General features: G+C 46.6%; 1 protein-coding gene across 5 annotated transcripts in view; it reads right to left on the reverse strand.

The window, feature by feature from the left end:
* Nucleotides 1-13,528, reverse strand: part of ANKRD50 (ankyrin repeat domain containing 50) — a 44,938-nt gene extending 31,410 nt beyond the window's left edge. The window contains exons 1-2 of one of the 5 annotated variants that reach the window (XM_082236893.1): nt 13,319-13,528; nt 10,179-11,445 (exon numbers count right to left, since the gene is read on the reverse strand). In XM_082236893.1, coding sequence (XP_082093019.1) covers nt 10,179-10,657 — 479 coding nt within the window. In that variant the 5' untranslated portion in view covers nt 10,658-11,445; nt 13,319-13,528. Of the gene's footprint in view, nt 1-8,646; nt 9,457-10,178; nt 11,446-11,820; nt 11,964-12,273; nt 12,379-13,253; nt 13,276-13,318 lie in introns of those variants that run through there. The other 4 variants (XM_082236896.1, XM_082236895.1, XM_082236894.1 and 1 more) reach the window with 4 other exon arrangements.
* Between the last annotated feature and the right edge of the window lie 2,210 nt (nt 13,529-15,738).

Genomic DNA, 15,738 nt, shown 5'->3' on the forward strand with positions numbered 1-15,738 from the left:
CCTGAACTGCTCTCCCAATCAAACGGAGTGGACTATTCTCTGCTTATTCCCATGAATATCCAGCAAATATGAAGCACAAAGAGTTGAAACAAGGGAAACATTTGCTTAAAAACAGCCTTTTTGTGTGAGCATGCTGGTAATGCTTTGAAACCCAGTGACAGAGTAATAGCATCTCATTTCTCTAGAATGATGGTTCAACAAGACAGAAAGCGTATCCTGGTAGGAAAGCCAACATCCTCCCACTCCTCTAACGCCTCAGGCTTCTCTACTGGGATTTCTTCCAGTGAGTTATCCCCCACACACACACACACCAACAGCTTTCAATTATTTTGAAATAGCAAAAGTCATCCTAAAGGAATTAGGCTATTACCTCAGATCTAGTGCAGCATATTTAAAGGAGGGAAATCTAGCCGTGAGTGAATGCTATCGCTTATGCAAAGGAGATACTATAAATTTCAAACAAAAACAAAAACAAACCACATGTGCCCCAACCATTAAAGCATGGGCAAGAATAAAACAAGCAACTGGCCAAAATCCTTGTTACATTTTCGACAAACAATTTCCAAACTTTATTTTAATCATATTCATTCCCTCTAATAGTAAACTTTGTGTTGATCAAAAGCGGAGCCGAAGTCAAACTGGGACAGAGACAAGGCAGAGAGGGCTCTGTATACTTTGGAGCTTTGCCAAGAATGCATTTCCTTTCTGGTTCTGGGTGTTTTGTTTTTTTGTTTTTCTTAGAAAAGCAAAAACAACAACCAAGTCCTCCTAGAGGAAAAGAATGACGTAAGGAACAGTTAAGAAGTCTGAGAGTGACAAAAACAATCACCTCCATCAACAAAGACAGGAGGCGGGTGGGTAGACATAAGATGAAATAGGAAATACAAGCCCTCAGTGGGTTAAATGACCATTAGTTCCTAGGGATGCCACTTGCTTCCCTTCAACCTGAGGCCTGATGGGAGGGGAGAGAATTAGGGTTGAGGCCTGCACACCGGCTGGAGCCTATTTGCTGACCCACTCTTCTCCGTCCTTCAAGTTCAGTCCCAATATGGGTGTGCCCTCTTTGCAACATAAATGGTCCTTTGGGGGTGATTAATAAGAAGGGGAGGATAGAGAAAGCACTTTCTCCAACCCAAATGCATTGCTTCAATAGAACATTTTACACTCTAGGGGAAAGATTCTCAAACGGGGAGCAGAAGAAAAATTGGGAATTCACTCTCAGCACTCTCCCATACAGCACCAGCAGACACATATAAAACTACTCTGCCCAACACTGTATCACTCAGGAATGCTGCATGGGGAACCTCAGTACTAACTCTATTACAACATAATTTAGCCAGCAGGCAAGCCTAACATTTTCTTCTTTCCCACCCTCTCAAAATCTCCTACCTCCAATCCTGTCATACCACACCTAGCTCTGGAATGGACTATGGCAAAATACTTGTGTGTGTACCCACTTATAATTCTCTCTCTCTCTCTCTCTCTCTCTCACACACACACACACAGGATGGAAACTTAAGTGGCTGTTACTGTCATAAACTGTCCATGCCATAAACTGCCCATACCTGAAAGCACAAAGTCATTCACTGATTGAATGTCAGGCTACTACAAGATTAGCATTGCAATGCTTGATCTCTTAAAAAAGAACACTTGAATTCTTTGCGAAAGCCAAGTGACTGCTCTGTGACAGACAAGTCCTGCTTTGTCAGTACAAGCTTCCTTCTGCTTCCCACATCACTGATTTTCTATATGGTCCAGGTATATAGCAGGATGGTGGTACTTGCGTTTTCTGGGGCCAATATATTTGCAAGCCATTTCCAATTAAGACAGTAAACCTCTCTCCAAGGTTATATTGCTTTCTGTCATACTGGTCTAACCAGTTCTAACCAGATAATATACAGAGAGCATTAATATTTAGCATCTTTATAGCACATTCAGGTGTTCAGTGCCAACGTATATTTTCTCAGTTATCCTTACAAAAGCCTTACAAGCCTGTTTTATCAAGACTGGAGAACCTCCAGACCAAACTAGACCCAACAGGAATCCTAATTTGGCCCATGAGGCAAATCCTCACAAGTCAAACCCAATCACCCTACACCTGATGTCATCTATGACAGCCACTATGTGGCAGGTTGCAATGAAATGAGGGGTGTGGAAATAATCACATCATTAATTGTCTTAAATTTGAAAATTACATAAAATAGCAGACAATGAAATGAGTAACTTTGTATTTGGCAGAAATCAAATTGCAGGAGAACGGAAACAGCACTGATTGTGACAGAGACGGATTGGAACAGAAATCCCTAGTTACCACTGACTTCTAGGACTATATACCGCAGCTAAATTCTTTAGCACTGTTATGATGGAGAGGAGAGGTGCAACCATGCCAAACAAGAAGGGGATCTAGACTGATCTGGCCACTTCTGATTCTTCCTCACTGCACCCACAACTCCATTGTTTCTCTCTTCTTTCCCCAACATCATAGCTACTGCTGCTTCACCAATTTAAACTTGCTCCAGTGTATCATCATCATAATACTTCTTCGTGCTAGAAACTTGAGCTACATTAGCACTGCCATAGGGGTTTTAGTTGCAGTCCCACCATCAACCAGGTAGCATAATGGTACGAGTCACATAAGCATTGGTAAAGTGAGTCATGAAATTAGCCATCTAGGGCTTGCCGATCAGAAGGTCAGTGGTTCGAATCCCTACGACGGGGTGAGCTCCCATTGCTCAGTCCCTGCTCCTGCCAACCTAGCAGTTCGAAAGCATGTCAAAGTGCAAGTAGATAAATAGGTACCGCTCCAGCAGGAAGGTAAACGTCGTTTCCGTGCACTGTTCTGGTTCGCCAGAAGTGGCTTAGTCCTGCTGGCCACATGACCTGGAAGCTGTCTGTGGACAAATGCCGGCTCCTTCGATCAGTAAAGTGAGATGAGCACCACAACCCCAGAGTCATCTGTAACTGGACTTAACTGTCAGGGGTCCTTTACCTTTTTAAATGCAGCTTAGAACTAAGAGTTATAACAAACTAACACTCAGTCCTTTCCATCACCTACACAAGGCAAAACCTTTGCAATAACCATTTAGCTAAAACTTTGGCCACAATGCTTAAATCACAAGACAATCAAAAGCTGTCAGCAACATATATATATAGGGATCACCAGGTCAAGGGATAATAAAAAAATCACACAGGTACATAGAGGACTGTAAAGACATTAACAGCACCTGCTGTTATGGCAAATCAACTTTTATGTTTTAATCTGGACCACAGTGTGCGGATGCATTTTGATCAATTTGTTCATATCAAAAGTTTCCTATTGAACTCTATTCCTACCAAGCAAATGCTGGTCTGATATCTGAGCAGGTCACCCACAAACATACCACAGGCAGGAGGAGCTCCAGGTTTTTCCAGTGATGCACAAATGGTATAAAGCCCAGAGAGACCAATGGCCACACAAATTCTCTACCATATATATATAAATCCATACTATAAGGCATACTGTCCAACTATTTAACCCCTTGTCTTCAACAGATATTGTGCTGGCTTCAAGGTTGTCTTTTATCTCAAGGCTTAGTCCCAGAGTAGCCTATTGTATTCCACATCAAGCTGCTCTTGAAAAGAAAGGGGGATTGCAGGACTTAAGTACCAACAAATGATAAGGATAGAAGTTGGAAGGTGTGAGAGACAGGAAGACACCAGTACAGAAATGGAAGATATGTACTGCACACCTGAGGGCGATAAAGCAAGTTGATTAGGATCTCTCTCTGGGAGCAGAGAAGAAAGTTCTTGGACTAAATTAAGGACTAAAAAGAGGACAAAATAAGAGCAGTGTGTTACTTTGTATCTTGTAACATTTGTTTGTAACTTTTGGGGAATGCTTCCAGTAAAGCTCTGAAATTCATTCTTGTGGTGGAGAGCTTATTCCTTTCTGTTCTGTGCAAGGTCCAGATCATGGATTCTGTTGCAACATCATACTAGCCATGATGACTATGATTTGCTTCCACAGTTAGAGGCAGTAATGTTGCTGGAAAGCGCTGGGGAGGGGAGGGGTGGAGGAATGTCCTTGTGCTCAGGTCCTGTTTGCAGGTTTCCTACGGGCATCTCGTTGGCCACTATGAGAGCAGGATGCTGCACAAGATGTTCCTTTGATCTGAACCAATGGACTCTTCTGACTGCCCTGAGGAACTTATGTTTGCAATCCTAAAAAACATTTACTTGCAAGTTCCATTCAATCGATAGGATTCACCTTAGGGCTAAACTGCTAGTTATAAACTCTTGCTCCAACCATCTTGAATTACAATCTTGAGAGCAACCACCCCTAAAATGGTCCCAAGGAAACATGCATAGGAGTTGGGTGCATGGCATGCCTAATTTACTCTGATGTGTACCTGCTTGAAGAGGCTTGCATTTTCTGGAAACTCATGAACAGCTGTTAGGGATGGTACAATCTGATGCACTTTTGCAGCTGTGTTCAAGTCTATTAAAATTTAATTTTCATGGCCTTTGAAGCTTAGAGGCTTGAAAGGGAGGCAAAGGGAAACACACAAAACAAAGACTGGGAAAGGACAACATGAGATGTTTCATGCAAATAAAACCTCTGTGCACTGCAAACAGGCAATTATTTGCCTGGACTTTCATCAGATACCTTTGCTAGCGAAGTAGCTCCCTTCTCTGCTACAGATGGAGAGGGAGCAGATAATAGACAAGAAGTTCCAGACAACATTTCCTCCCCTTTCTGTTACCTCTCTCCTTGCATATACCTCAGGCAGAATGTAACAGACATTTCTCTTTTGTACCATGAACAAAGGCAGCATGATTACCAAAGGATTTGCCTGCTTTATACCAAAGGTGAATCCGTATAAGGCTTTTGATTTGATAACATTTGTAGAGTTATAACGCATAGGCACAATTACAGCCAGATGCCTAACTTGTATACATGTGGCAAAATTCTGCGATTCACCCTCCACATGTTTCTGGGCTCCCATCTCCCCTCAGCCTCAGTGAACATTGATTATGGGAACTGTAGTTCAAAACATGCGCAGAGCACCACATTTGCTACCTTTGAGCTATAGCATTCCATGGCTTGTGCCACCAAGCTTGATGTGTTTCAGAGCACAGAGATGCACCAAGCCACATTCTTCTTTGGCATGAGTCCAGGGACAGCTTTTACTCAAACTTCAAGAGTGCAGTCCTTAAATGTTTTAAGACACACAAAAATGTTTTTCTTGAGTCAAGATTGTCCAAGGGAGCTTTTGTTTCCTCCTTCACATGCAGCAGGTGGATTAGCTCACCTGTACAAATCTGGAGATCTACCCTATCAGCACATTTCTTCAACACTGTTTAGAAAAAATCTATAAACCCCTTAATAAATAATAATAATAATAATACCTATGTGGTATACATAAAATACACACACCACCATCCTCAGGATATATATTGCAATCTGGACTGCAGAAGTAGATCTGCAGGAAAGGTGAATTGCTGAAAAGTAATGTACCACAACTCCTGCCAACCTAGCAGTTCGAAAGCACGTCAAAGTGCAAGTAGATAAATACCACTTCGGCGGGAAGGTAAACGGCATTTCCATGTGCTGCTCTGGTTCGCCAGAAGCGGCTTAGTCATGCTGGCCACATGACCCGGAAGCTGTACACCGACTCCCTCGGCCAATAAAGCGAGATGAGCGCCGCAACCCCAGAGTCGGCCACGAATGGACCTAATGGTCAGGGGTCCCTTTACCTTTACTAATGTACCACAACAGGAGTTGGGACACTCATTTTCCAATCCCACAACCACCACCAGCAGCTTGAGGCAAATATTGCAGGCAAAATGAAAAGGAAAAAAATACTTTGCTTTCTTTATGTGCACAGGAGATAGAAGATGCTGTTTGTGTGCAGTGTCGAGGCAAAAGATGCTCTTCTTGTCCCCAGGTTCGTTGCTTTTCAGGCTCAAGTGCACCTCTGCAGCTGATGACCAGGAAAGCAAAGCCTAGACTACTTGCTCACCTTAAGACCCATATCGTATATTTGGCATATGCTGTCTATATGTTAAAAACCACTGATAACACAAAACACATTTCAGAAGTATATTTATGGAGGTATTAGGTGTGCAAATGAAGCATCTTGTCACAGCTGTGGGTAGATTGCATGCATCTCTTGAGGACAGCACAAGTCCTTCCGATTCCTTCCAAGAGAGTTTGTTTTTTTCCAGGCAAATTGCATCTCAGTTGTTCCACAACAGTGATGATACTTAACTACCCACCTTTTCCAGCTGGCCCTAAACAGGTTCAGAATCTAAGCTGTTACAGTATTATGCATACAGTCTCTCCAAATGTCCTAAGCACATACAGTATTTAAAGTAGTGCGTATCCTTTCAGAGTCAAATAACTTCAATTAGCAATACACAGGCTCAATCCTGCATCTGCATGTAGCCTTATTCATTCTGCCTGTGGGCCTAACACTGGTGTCCATTTCAAAAGAAACCTCTTTACATCCTAGTTTAATAGAAGTTTCTTTTTTAAAAAACAGAGAGAGAGAGCGCTACAAGAGTTGAGGCTACAATATTTTCTCAAAAGGCAGAATGGCTTTCAATGATTTCCACCATTTCTATAAAAAAAAGTGAGAAAAGACACTGAACTCATGTAAACACAGTTTATTCTCCTCAGTACAAGGCCTGCTTTTGAAGCATGATCATGTGGGGGTCCTCCACACACAACAAAACAGCTGGAAGTCTTACGCTAGGTGAATTAGACCTATCAAACAGGATCTCCAAACATTCAGGTATGAAGTCTCTCCATATGATTAAGAGATGCTTATGAACATTAGCACTGTCATGCACAAGTACTGTTAAGAGCCACAACGAAATCCCTAGAACTTTCTCTCAAAAGAGTCCAAAGTTATGTCTCTTATCAAGAAAGCTGCAGTAAATCCTGTCTTTCCACATGGCTGAAAACCAGCCCAGAGAGTTGGGCTATCAAAGTCAACTATTGTAAAACATTTGACAGTCAGTCCCCATTATGGTGCAAACATCCATTGCCTCCTTCATATACTTCCATACTTTTGAGATCTCCTAACAAATGCTGTTTGTGACATTATTCATATTTAGACTTTAAAGCACACGAGTTTCAGGTTTCTAACAAGTCTGTGCAAAACACATACTATTCTTGTTTTTAATGTAACCAGATTCAAATCTTCATTTTTAGTATGTGCTTTCCCCCCCCCCCCCGCCCGAAAGAACTTTTACAGGCATTCCAACAACAAAGCTTCAAGCTGCAGCTTTGTTTACAGGTATTTAAAAATGCAGTTATAGCACTTATACTTGAGTAATAGTTGCAGCCAACAGATGCTTTTCTTAGCTTTTAGAGAGACTGTAGCCCTTGAAATTCCAGGGTTTCAAACAATGATAACCTCCATCTCATGTTTTATTAGGCATAGATGCTCTCAAATTAGCTTCCTCATCATTACTTACCAATGCTATTAAGCTGCTGCAATGACTGCTACTTTCATCCCACCGTGGCTTGCAGCTGTTTTATCCAAATATTAAAGAGCAGAGTTGAAAACTTGCATAATTCCTTTGCAGAATGGACAAGGTTCCACTTCTAATTCAATTTAACCAAAGCAACAGAACAGAAGAATGCACTGCTGTTGTTTGACATTCATTTAGCACCAGTGTGCTAGGTGCTGCATAAACATAAGTAGCAAGTCACTTTCCAAGAGAACTGTTGAAGAACAGTAATGTGATTCTACAATGGTTCAGAAAAGGGTTACAGATGGGAAATGCCTAGCAAATGAGGAGTGGAAGATACTTCTAGACATAGGAATGCGAGATAGCAGGCACTTGAACAGGAGGAGGACTAAGAAGGTAAACAGGAGTGTTGGAGTCAGCTGCTCCCTAGCGACTCTGCACAGGGGTTCTCTCTATTTCTGTGGTACAGCTCCCAACAACTTGGCAGATGTTTCCACCCAAAAGTGATACTGCCCCTCACCCCATCCAAAACTGAACCAGTTTTCTGGAAACTACAGGTGGATAATTACAGGTGGGAAACCATTAATAGCCCAATCTGAACAACTCACATGAACCCACTAGAATCAACCACATAAGAGATTTCTAAGTGTAAGGCTGAGGCTGGATATGACATAGAACCAATATAAACAATTACTGAGAATAGTATAAAATGGGAGAGATGGGGGAAGAGTTTGATTTACCTTTATATTCCACCCCCTCAGTCTACTGAGCTACCTCCTACCAGTGTCTTAAAATACTAGCTATGGTAATATACCCTTTTGCCTCCATTTTAACAGTGGGTGCTAGTATCCCCCTTGGCCTTTCCTATTCAAGTGAGGTGTCCTCTTTTTATAGCACTAAATTAGGATCCCTCAAGAAGCCTGAAAATGCAGACAAAGGTAACAGGCTTTTAACACCATTAAGTAACTTCCAATGCAGCATATGAACACTGGAAAATTACCATATTTGTTTACACCAGCCTTTGCTAAACAGATGTTTTGGATGACAACTCCCATCAACTCTAGGTAGCATGACCAATAGTCAGGAGTGGTGGGAATTGTAGTCCAAAGTGACCCAGTTGGTATGAAAAGTTGGACTGCCCTAAGTTAGATGATTACCCACAAGCCACAGAAGGGAACCTCTTACCACAGTAACTCAGTGACAGCAATACCAGCAAACATGGTGCTCTCCAATGCTGCTGGCAAACACCTCCCATCATCTCTCAACACTGGCCATGCTGGCTGGAGCTGATGTCAGCTATAATAGAAAACACCTGGAAAGTACCATGTTTGTGAACATTGGCCTATACCATCTTTGTAAACCAGCCTGCAGTAAGGAGGATACTACTTTTCCTGGATTTCTGATCAGGTGTTGATGCAAAGTAAAGTTCTCTTTCATCAGAGTGACATTTTAGACATTCGATACATACCATGCTAAGGTGCCACTTGGTGAATAATGACTATTAAAACAGCTTTTATTAAATTATGAGTGCTGGGCCTCAAATCAAGAATGCATTTCTTTGTGTGGTTATTTACACAGCCACCTATTTCACAGAAACGGTTTAACGAAATAAGTGTAACTGGACAACCGCTGGAACTTTTTAAAATAATCACTGAAACTTTCAGCTTTCATAAAATACTCTTGAGAAACTAACCCCTTAAAAAAACCCTATTAGGTCAGTCTTGCTTATTTAACAGACAGCATACTAAATTAACTCTAATTAGATGAGCTTGGCAAGTTCATGAGCAGCATTTATTCTTTTCACACATTCCTAAGGCATTGCTTCTCCTGTCTTCTCTCCCCCTGCAGGTTTCTCTGTTCCTATATTCCCAAAGGAATGATTTCAGGTTTTAGACACAAGGAAAGGCTTCACACATGGGAAAATGAAACCCTTGTTAAACTCTCGTGTCAGCTCTTCAACCTCCTTCAAAATCCTAGTTCAATTATTGTTTCCCAGGTACAAGACCTGGAAGGTATCATAGTAAGGTAAAGGTACCCCTGCCCGTTCGGGCCAGTCTTGCCAGACTCTAAGGTTGTGCACTCATCTCATAGTAAAGGACCAAAAAAAAAAAGGGGGGGGGAGCTCAATCTTTTTTTTATGCTGACCGATATAGGAGTTCCCATGTTGCATAAAGCCTAATCTTTTTAGAGGCATCAAGTTATAGCTGGAAGTAATTCATGGCATCACCAAGATGAAACTAAATTGATTAAATCCCTCAATAACCACAGCCTCACACATGGTGCTTTGTTTTTGATACTCTTGTTTCTAGACTTCCCCAAAAGTTCCAAGTCAGAAGTAGTTCACAACACTAGCAAGAAAACCTGTGTCTTTAAAATCAAGGCCTCTTGTCAATACAACCATGGAACCAGTTTCCTTTTTGTTATATGAAAAAGAAAAAACCTCTTCCACTTTATTCCCCTCCTCCTGCCCCTTCTAAAGCCTCTGTTTCCAATTACTATGCAATCTTTGGAAGATGCCAACCTGGAATGTGTTTCCAAGTGTATCTTGTCTGCTATAAATGGGTATTTTCCATACGGGCCATTGGAACAATTCATGCAGGGAGACAATACCATGTGAGAGATAGGTTTTACCTGTTTTTATGGCGGGCTGTGTTTTTATCTGATCAGGAGATATGAAGGAAGCAGATACAGGGTGGGTGTTTTTTTGTTTGATTTACCTTTTAAATGCTTCAGCTGGGTTTCTCTCGCACTCCCCAGGCTGCAAGAGACTTTGAACAGCAGGATCTCTCAGTTTGTCCTCGAATCCCTGAATCAGTCCACTGCGACAGATTTGGGCCACTAACCCTCTGATAAAGCCTCCCACACAGAGAGTGTCCGAGTCCTGAGCCCTGCAGAAGTGGAAAGCCAGGGCTTGGTGATGTAAACCCCTTTGCAGACTGGCAGGTGAGCTCGGCCACAGTAATTCAGTACAGAGGGCTGTTTTGCCACTACCCGGCCCTCCTACCAGCAACACACCCCAGGCAGCTCCCTTGCCAGGGACGACGCAAGTATTAGTCCCAGAGTTCAGCACAACGGATGGTTTGTTGGCAGTGCTGTTGCTGCAGCTCGTCTTTTCCTGCAGGCAGTGCTGAAGCTTGTGAAAAACCCACTCTCTACAATAAAACTGTTTCCCCTGCAGCAAGCTGGTCTGAGCCATTTTATAGACTTTCTTCTCTGGTACAGGTCAGAAACGACAGCACATCTTTAAAAGTTGCACTCAAGGCAGGTCCTTAAATCCAAGTCGACACGTGCGCAGCATGGAGCTTGGTCACTGGGCAACGCAATCCGCGAACCTTTCATCCCCTCACATAATGGTCAGTAGCATCTTTGCAAAGCCGAAGAGGCATCTTTCCATCCAAATGCTCTCCTGATTAGCACATGGTGTATTGCCGATCATCCGATTTAGAAATAAAGCTACGTTTGATACCAAGGCTCAGAAATACTTCTCATATGGCTTAAAAGGTCATGCAATGCCATGGCTACAGCTGCAGCTTATAGTGTTTGCATTTCCCTCTAATACAGATGATACATCTAAAAAAGCTGAGTTGCTAACATGCACAGTTACTGCATGTTCTCTGTGCCTCTCTAGGTTTCCAGTCATTCCAAAATATGTGGCTTTTATAACCCCCTTCAAAATGCCGCCCACATCAAGATGTGACTCTTGTCAAAAAAAGGCTTCTTTTCTGTTCCGTGAATGTTTACTGAAAATGCATGGATCTGCCTTGTTTATCGAGAAGTGGTTCACTGGAGTCTGTGCAAGCTTCTGTGGTCCAAGTAAGCCCTTCAAATTATGACGCACCGTGTCTCCAATGAGATGGAAACACTCAAACTTCTTGCGCAGGAGGAGACGTTCAGCAAGTGCTTTCTTTGCAGTCTCATGGTCTACTCTCACACTCCAGGTGTCTCAACTGCAGATGTCAAAACACTCCCATCTCTGCCCCAGACCTGAAATTAAGCACCACAAACACTTGTTAGCCGACATGCACCAGGGTATTCCACTCTTAAGTAAATCAACTGAAGCCAGTTGCTTATTAGGGCACAAAAATAAGAAACCGCCTAAGAAAGAATTCACTTTATGCACACTATGTCCTGCTTTTTTTAGTATCGGAGGAGCAAAAAACAGACAAAAACCCCAACAAAGCCCTACTAGCACTGCCTAGATTCACATTTGTGCCCTTTTCGTGCAAGATATGTGACCTTGAAGCCACAAAAGAGCCCCCTATCCCATTCTGAAAACTGATATTCATCCAAGGACTCTCCTCTCTCCTCCTTCCTCTCCCCCCCCCAAAAAAAACTTGGTCATCTGAACCTCCCTTGTACCTGCTTCCTATTATGCCTACTGGTCCTGCCGCCCTCCAGCTTTTTCACAGCCGCCTTTGTTCAGGGCTCTGGAGCATCAGGAGCAAGACAGGAGCCACGTTTCCACTTACCGTCTTCTCTCTCTCTCTCCCCGCCCCCCTCCACCCCAAAAGTCCCCCGGCATTGTTGCTGGGCAGCATGCTGTCGCTGTCATCGGCTCGGCTCCCCGCGGTTGGATCCAGCAGCCAGCGACGCGCTCGTTGCATTTGTCCTCGGCTTTGTCTCTCCTCCGACCCCCCCCCCCTTCGGGCGTCCCGCACGGCTGGGCTTCCCGTTTCAGCCGATAGCCGAAAGAGAGAAGAAGGTCCAGCAGGATGCAACGATCCCTTTCCCTAGGGAAGCCTCCCCGGTTGCAGAGCCTTGAAGTCTAAGCTTAGGGGGGAAAGAATGGGAAAGAAGGAAAAGCGGACTCACTCGAGCCAGAGAGCGCTTGGCCCGCCTGCTCGCTTCCCAGATCCTCCGCTCCGGAGAGACACACGCCCGCCCTCCCTCCTCCGCCCACCCCACCGAAACGGAGGGGACACGCACGCAGCAGCGCTCCACGGCACAAAGATCCCCGCCCGCCACTCCCATCGCTTCAGCCCCCACCCTCCATCGCTGCACGGGAGTTGCATGCTCCGGGAGGAGGGCGTCCCGCCGCGGCCTCGCTCTTCTCCGCCCGCCGGTCAGGCTCCCAACTCGGATCGCACGCCTCCCCACCCCCACTCCCACGTTCGCGGGGTTCAGATTTCAAACACTCGCAGACCCAGAGAGAGAGAGTGAATTCGGGCAATCCCCGCCCGGGTTTCCGACGACGCTGCGCGCTGGCCCCTTCTTCACCTTTGCCACTCATACAGCCTTCCACGAATCGGGAGGGGAAAGTTGGGGAGGGGGCAGGCAAGCAGACGCGCGCGCGCGCGCCCCGACCAAAACAAACAGAAACCCCGAGAGAGAGAGAGAGAGCGCTCCCACGTTCCCACAGCCGCACCAGCGCCTCGCAGAAGTCCGGGGAGCTTGGTGATCGCAAGAAGACAGGCGAGCATTTGTGGCGGATTGAGACGGGGACACCCCCTCCTCCCATTCACACACACACACACACACACACACAAAACAAAGACCTTTGCACGGGGCGCGGCAAGCGTGCAGAGCAGACCCGCGCGCGAGCCCACCCGCTGCACACGGAGCTTTTTGCACAAGGCAGGCGCTCATCCACACGGGACGAGGCGGCGATTCGCCGGGCAAGAGAGCCGTGTAGACCCGGGCGCAGCCCCAGCAAGCTGAGACAGCTGCCCCGCCGCGGAGACTGCCTAGCCCCTGGGAGAAAAGAGGGTCTTCTTAGCTGGGGTTGACACCACCCCGAGGGAGGGAGGTGGACGGGCGAGTGGCTGCAGCCCCTTCCCCAGCCCTCCACCCGCCCTCTCACTCGGCGAGAGAGAAAACCTCCCTTCCCGGGCTGCTGCTGCTGCTGCTGCTCAGTTACCTCCCCTGCTTCCTCTCCTGTGGACAAGGAGGCGGCAGCTGCTGCTGCTGCTGGTTGGCTCGTTCCCCTCCCGCCGCCGCCGCTTTCCCCAAGGCGGGCGAAAGCCCAGACAGGCGTGTCCGCGGAGCTTCCCTTCGCCTCGTCCCTCTTCACTCCCCGCAGGGCCGGCCTTCCGGCCTCGCTCTCCCTGTCCGGCGCAGCCGAAGCGCGGCCGCCGCCACCACCACAGCTTCCCCCGCCCCTTTCCCCCTCTCCCCGGCCTGATTGGGCGGCCTCGCTCCGGCTCCTCCTCGGCGCTCGCCTCCTTAGGCCCCGCCCGCCGCCGCCTGCTGGTTTGGTGCTTCGGCCGTGGGCGTGGAAGGGGCGTGGCCAGACGCCGCTCGGCATCGCCCGGAGCGGAGGGAAGGTTCGGTGCGCTGCGCTCGATCCTCGCAGCTGGCCGAGGTCTCATGAGTCGCTCCTTTGTTTTCAGGAGCAACAGGCTTTGCCCTACACCTGCCTCTCGAGTAGGTTTACTGTGCTGGTTTCTATGAGGCTCATAGGAAAGCCAACTCCTTGTTGCCGTGGCCCCTTCATGAAATATTTGAGGGGGTCTGCCTCCCTCCCAAAGTTAATGGGCATTGTCATTCAAATACAGTAGCTTAACGTTCAGGGGTCCCTTTACCTTTACAGTAGCTTAACCCCCAACTCCCCAATATTTTATTCAAATTGGCCAGTGGCGTAGGGTTGTCAGCACCCGGGGCAAGGCAGGTAATTTGCGCCCCCTAACCCGTGGATTTGCGCCCCCTAACCCTAACCCCCAGATGTTGCGCCCGGTGCGGCCGGCCCCCCCTGCACCCCCCACGCTACGCCACTGAAATTGGCACCTGGGATGAGGCGGGATATAGGATCTCAGCCCTGGTCACTTGCTATAGAATTGTAGAATTGTAAGGTTGGAAGGGATCGCGAGGGTCCAACCCGCTGAGATGTAAGAATCTTTTGCTCAACATAGGACTTGAATCCACAATCCTGGATTAAGAGTATTATGACCTACCAGCAGCGATTTAGAACCTCAAGCTCAACCCAGACGCTTTAAAAGAAACACACACACCCCTAACAAAATAATACCGCTTCCCACGGGGAAGCCCATCCAGTTTCACTTCCTGAGGCCAATGGCGCCAACTTGAATAAAATAGGGAGGGGGAGTAAGACCCACCCTGCATAATTGATCATAAGACACAGCACACACACTATTTGAATGGCAATGTCTATCAACTTGGGGGGACGACGATCCCCTCAAATACTTTTTGGGGGGTGGAGGGCAAAGAGCTTTTATTCCCAAGGAGTTGGCTTCTGTGCTCCTCATCAACCAAAACTGGGAAACGGCTGCCACCACCTCTCCTCGCTTCTTCGATGGCAGTGGCAGCAGTGGGTGGGCCCTACGGCACTCAGGCACAACAGTGGGATCTGTTACCTCAGGATCCCTGCAGGATTCCTTCAGGAACCCGCCACCTGAGGCAGTCACCTCACTGTGCTGCCTTATGGTAATGGCTCTGCCCCTTCCCTACAACAGCATCCTCAGAGCGGAGCTTTTCCTCCTCTGAGACTAGAGGTCTGATTGTTAGCATGAATAAGGGCAAGGCTTTTGCACCTTTCCTCATGTTTTGCATGTTATCCGTGGCCCTTAACTCCCAGGAAAGTGGGTATGGAATTGCACAGGGCTGGCACAGCAATCACTCAGTGTGAGCAGGAGCAGCATGCCCTGTTCTGAGGCGAAATAGGAAGTGCCCAGCCCCTGCTGCTGCTCCTGCTGCCACCATCTGCACCTGCCATATCCGCCACTGGCAGAGAAGCACTGCCATCATCATCACCCATTTTGGATGAGATCTGGTGTGCTTCAGGCGAGATACTGCTTCACCACTGATGGAGGTGACAGGGCAGGCTGCTGCCTCAGACAGCATAAACCCCAGAGGCAGTACCCCCCTGCCCCCTGCCATCTCTTCCAGTGGCAAAGCAATGCAAGCATCAACACCAATTTAAGGCAAGATCGCATCCATTTGGGGTGACATCTCACCTGAAATCAGCACCGATGGTGGCACCACTTCTCTACCAGTGGTGGGTGTGTGACAGGGCATGCTGCAGTGCCAGCTATAGGGGGCAGAAGGAGCTTCATCCCCCTTGATATTTCTAGGCAAAGAGATGATGCAAAGAGTTGCAGCAGGGGCTGGGCAAGGCAGCACTTCCCCCAGCTGTTCCCTAGCTGTTCCCCCAGCTGTTTCCCCCCCCCTAGGTTTCTTACACTTGTCCCAGGACTTATGTCCATCAGCATTGGTGCAGCCTAAAGTAGACCTGTGGTGTCCACTGAAATGATTAGGAATTAAGTTGTGTGATTTGAGCTCCATGCTTTGGCTAATGCTGCCAATGAAACTTTAGATATACAG

The sequence above is a fragment of the Podarcis vaucheri genome (genome assembly GCF_965113315.1).
Source record: "Podarcis vaucheri genome assembly, chromosome: 9".
NCBI classification, from domain to species: Eukaryota; Metazoa; Chordata; class Lepidosauria; order Squamata; family Lacertidae; genus Podarcis; species Podarcis vaucheri.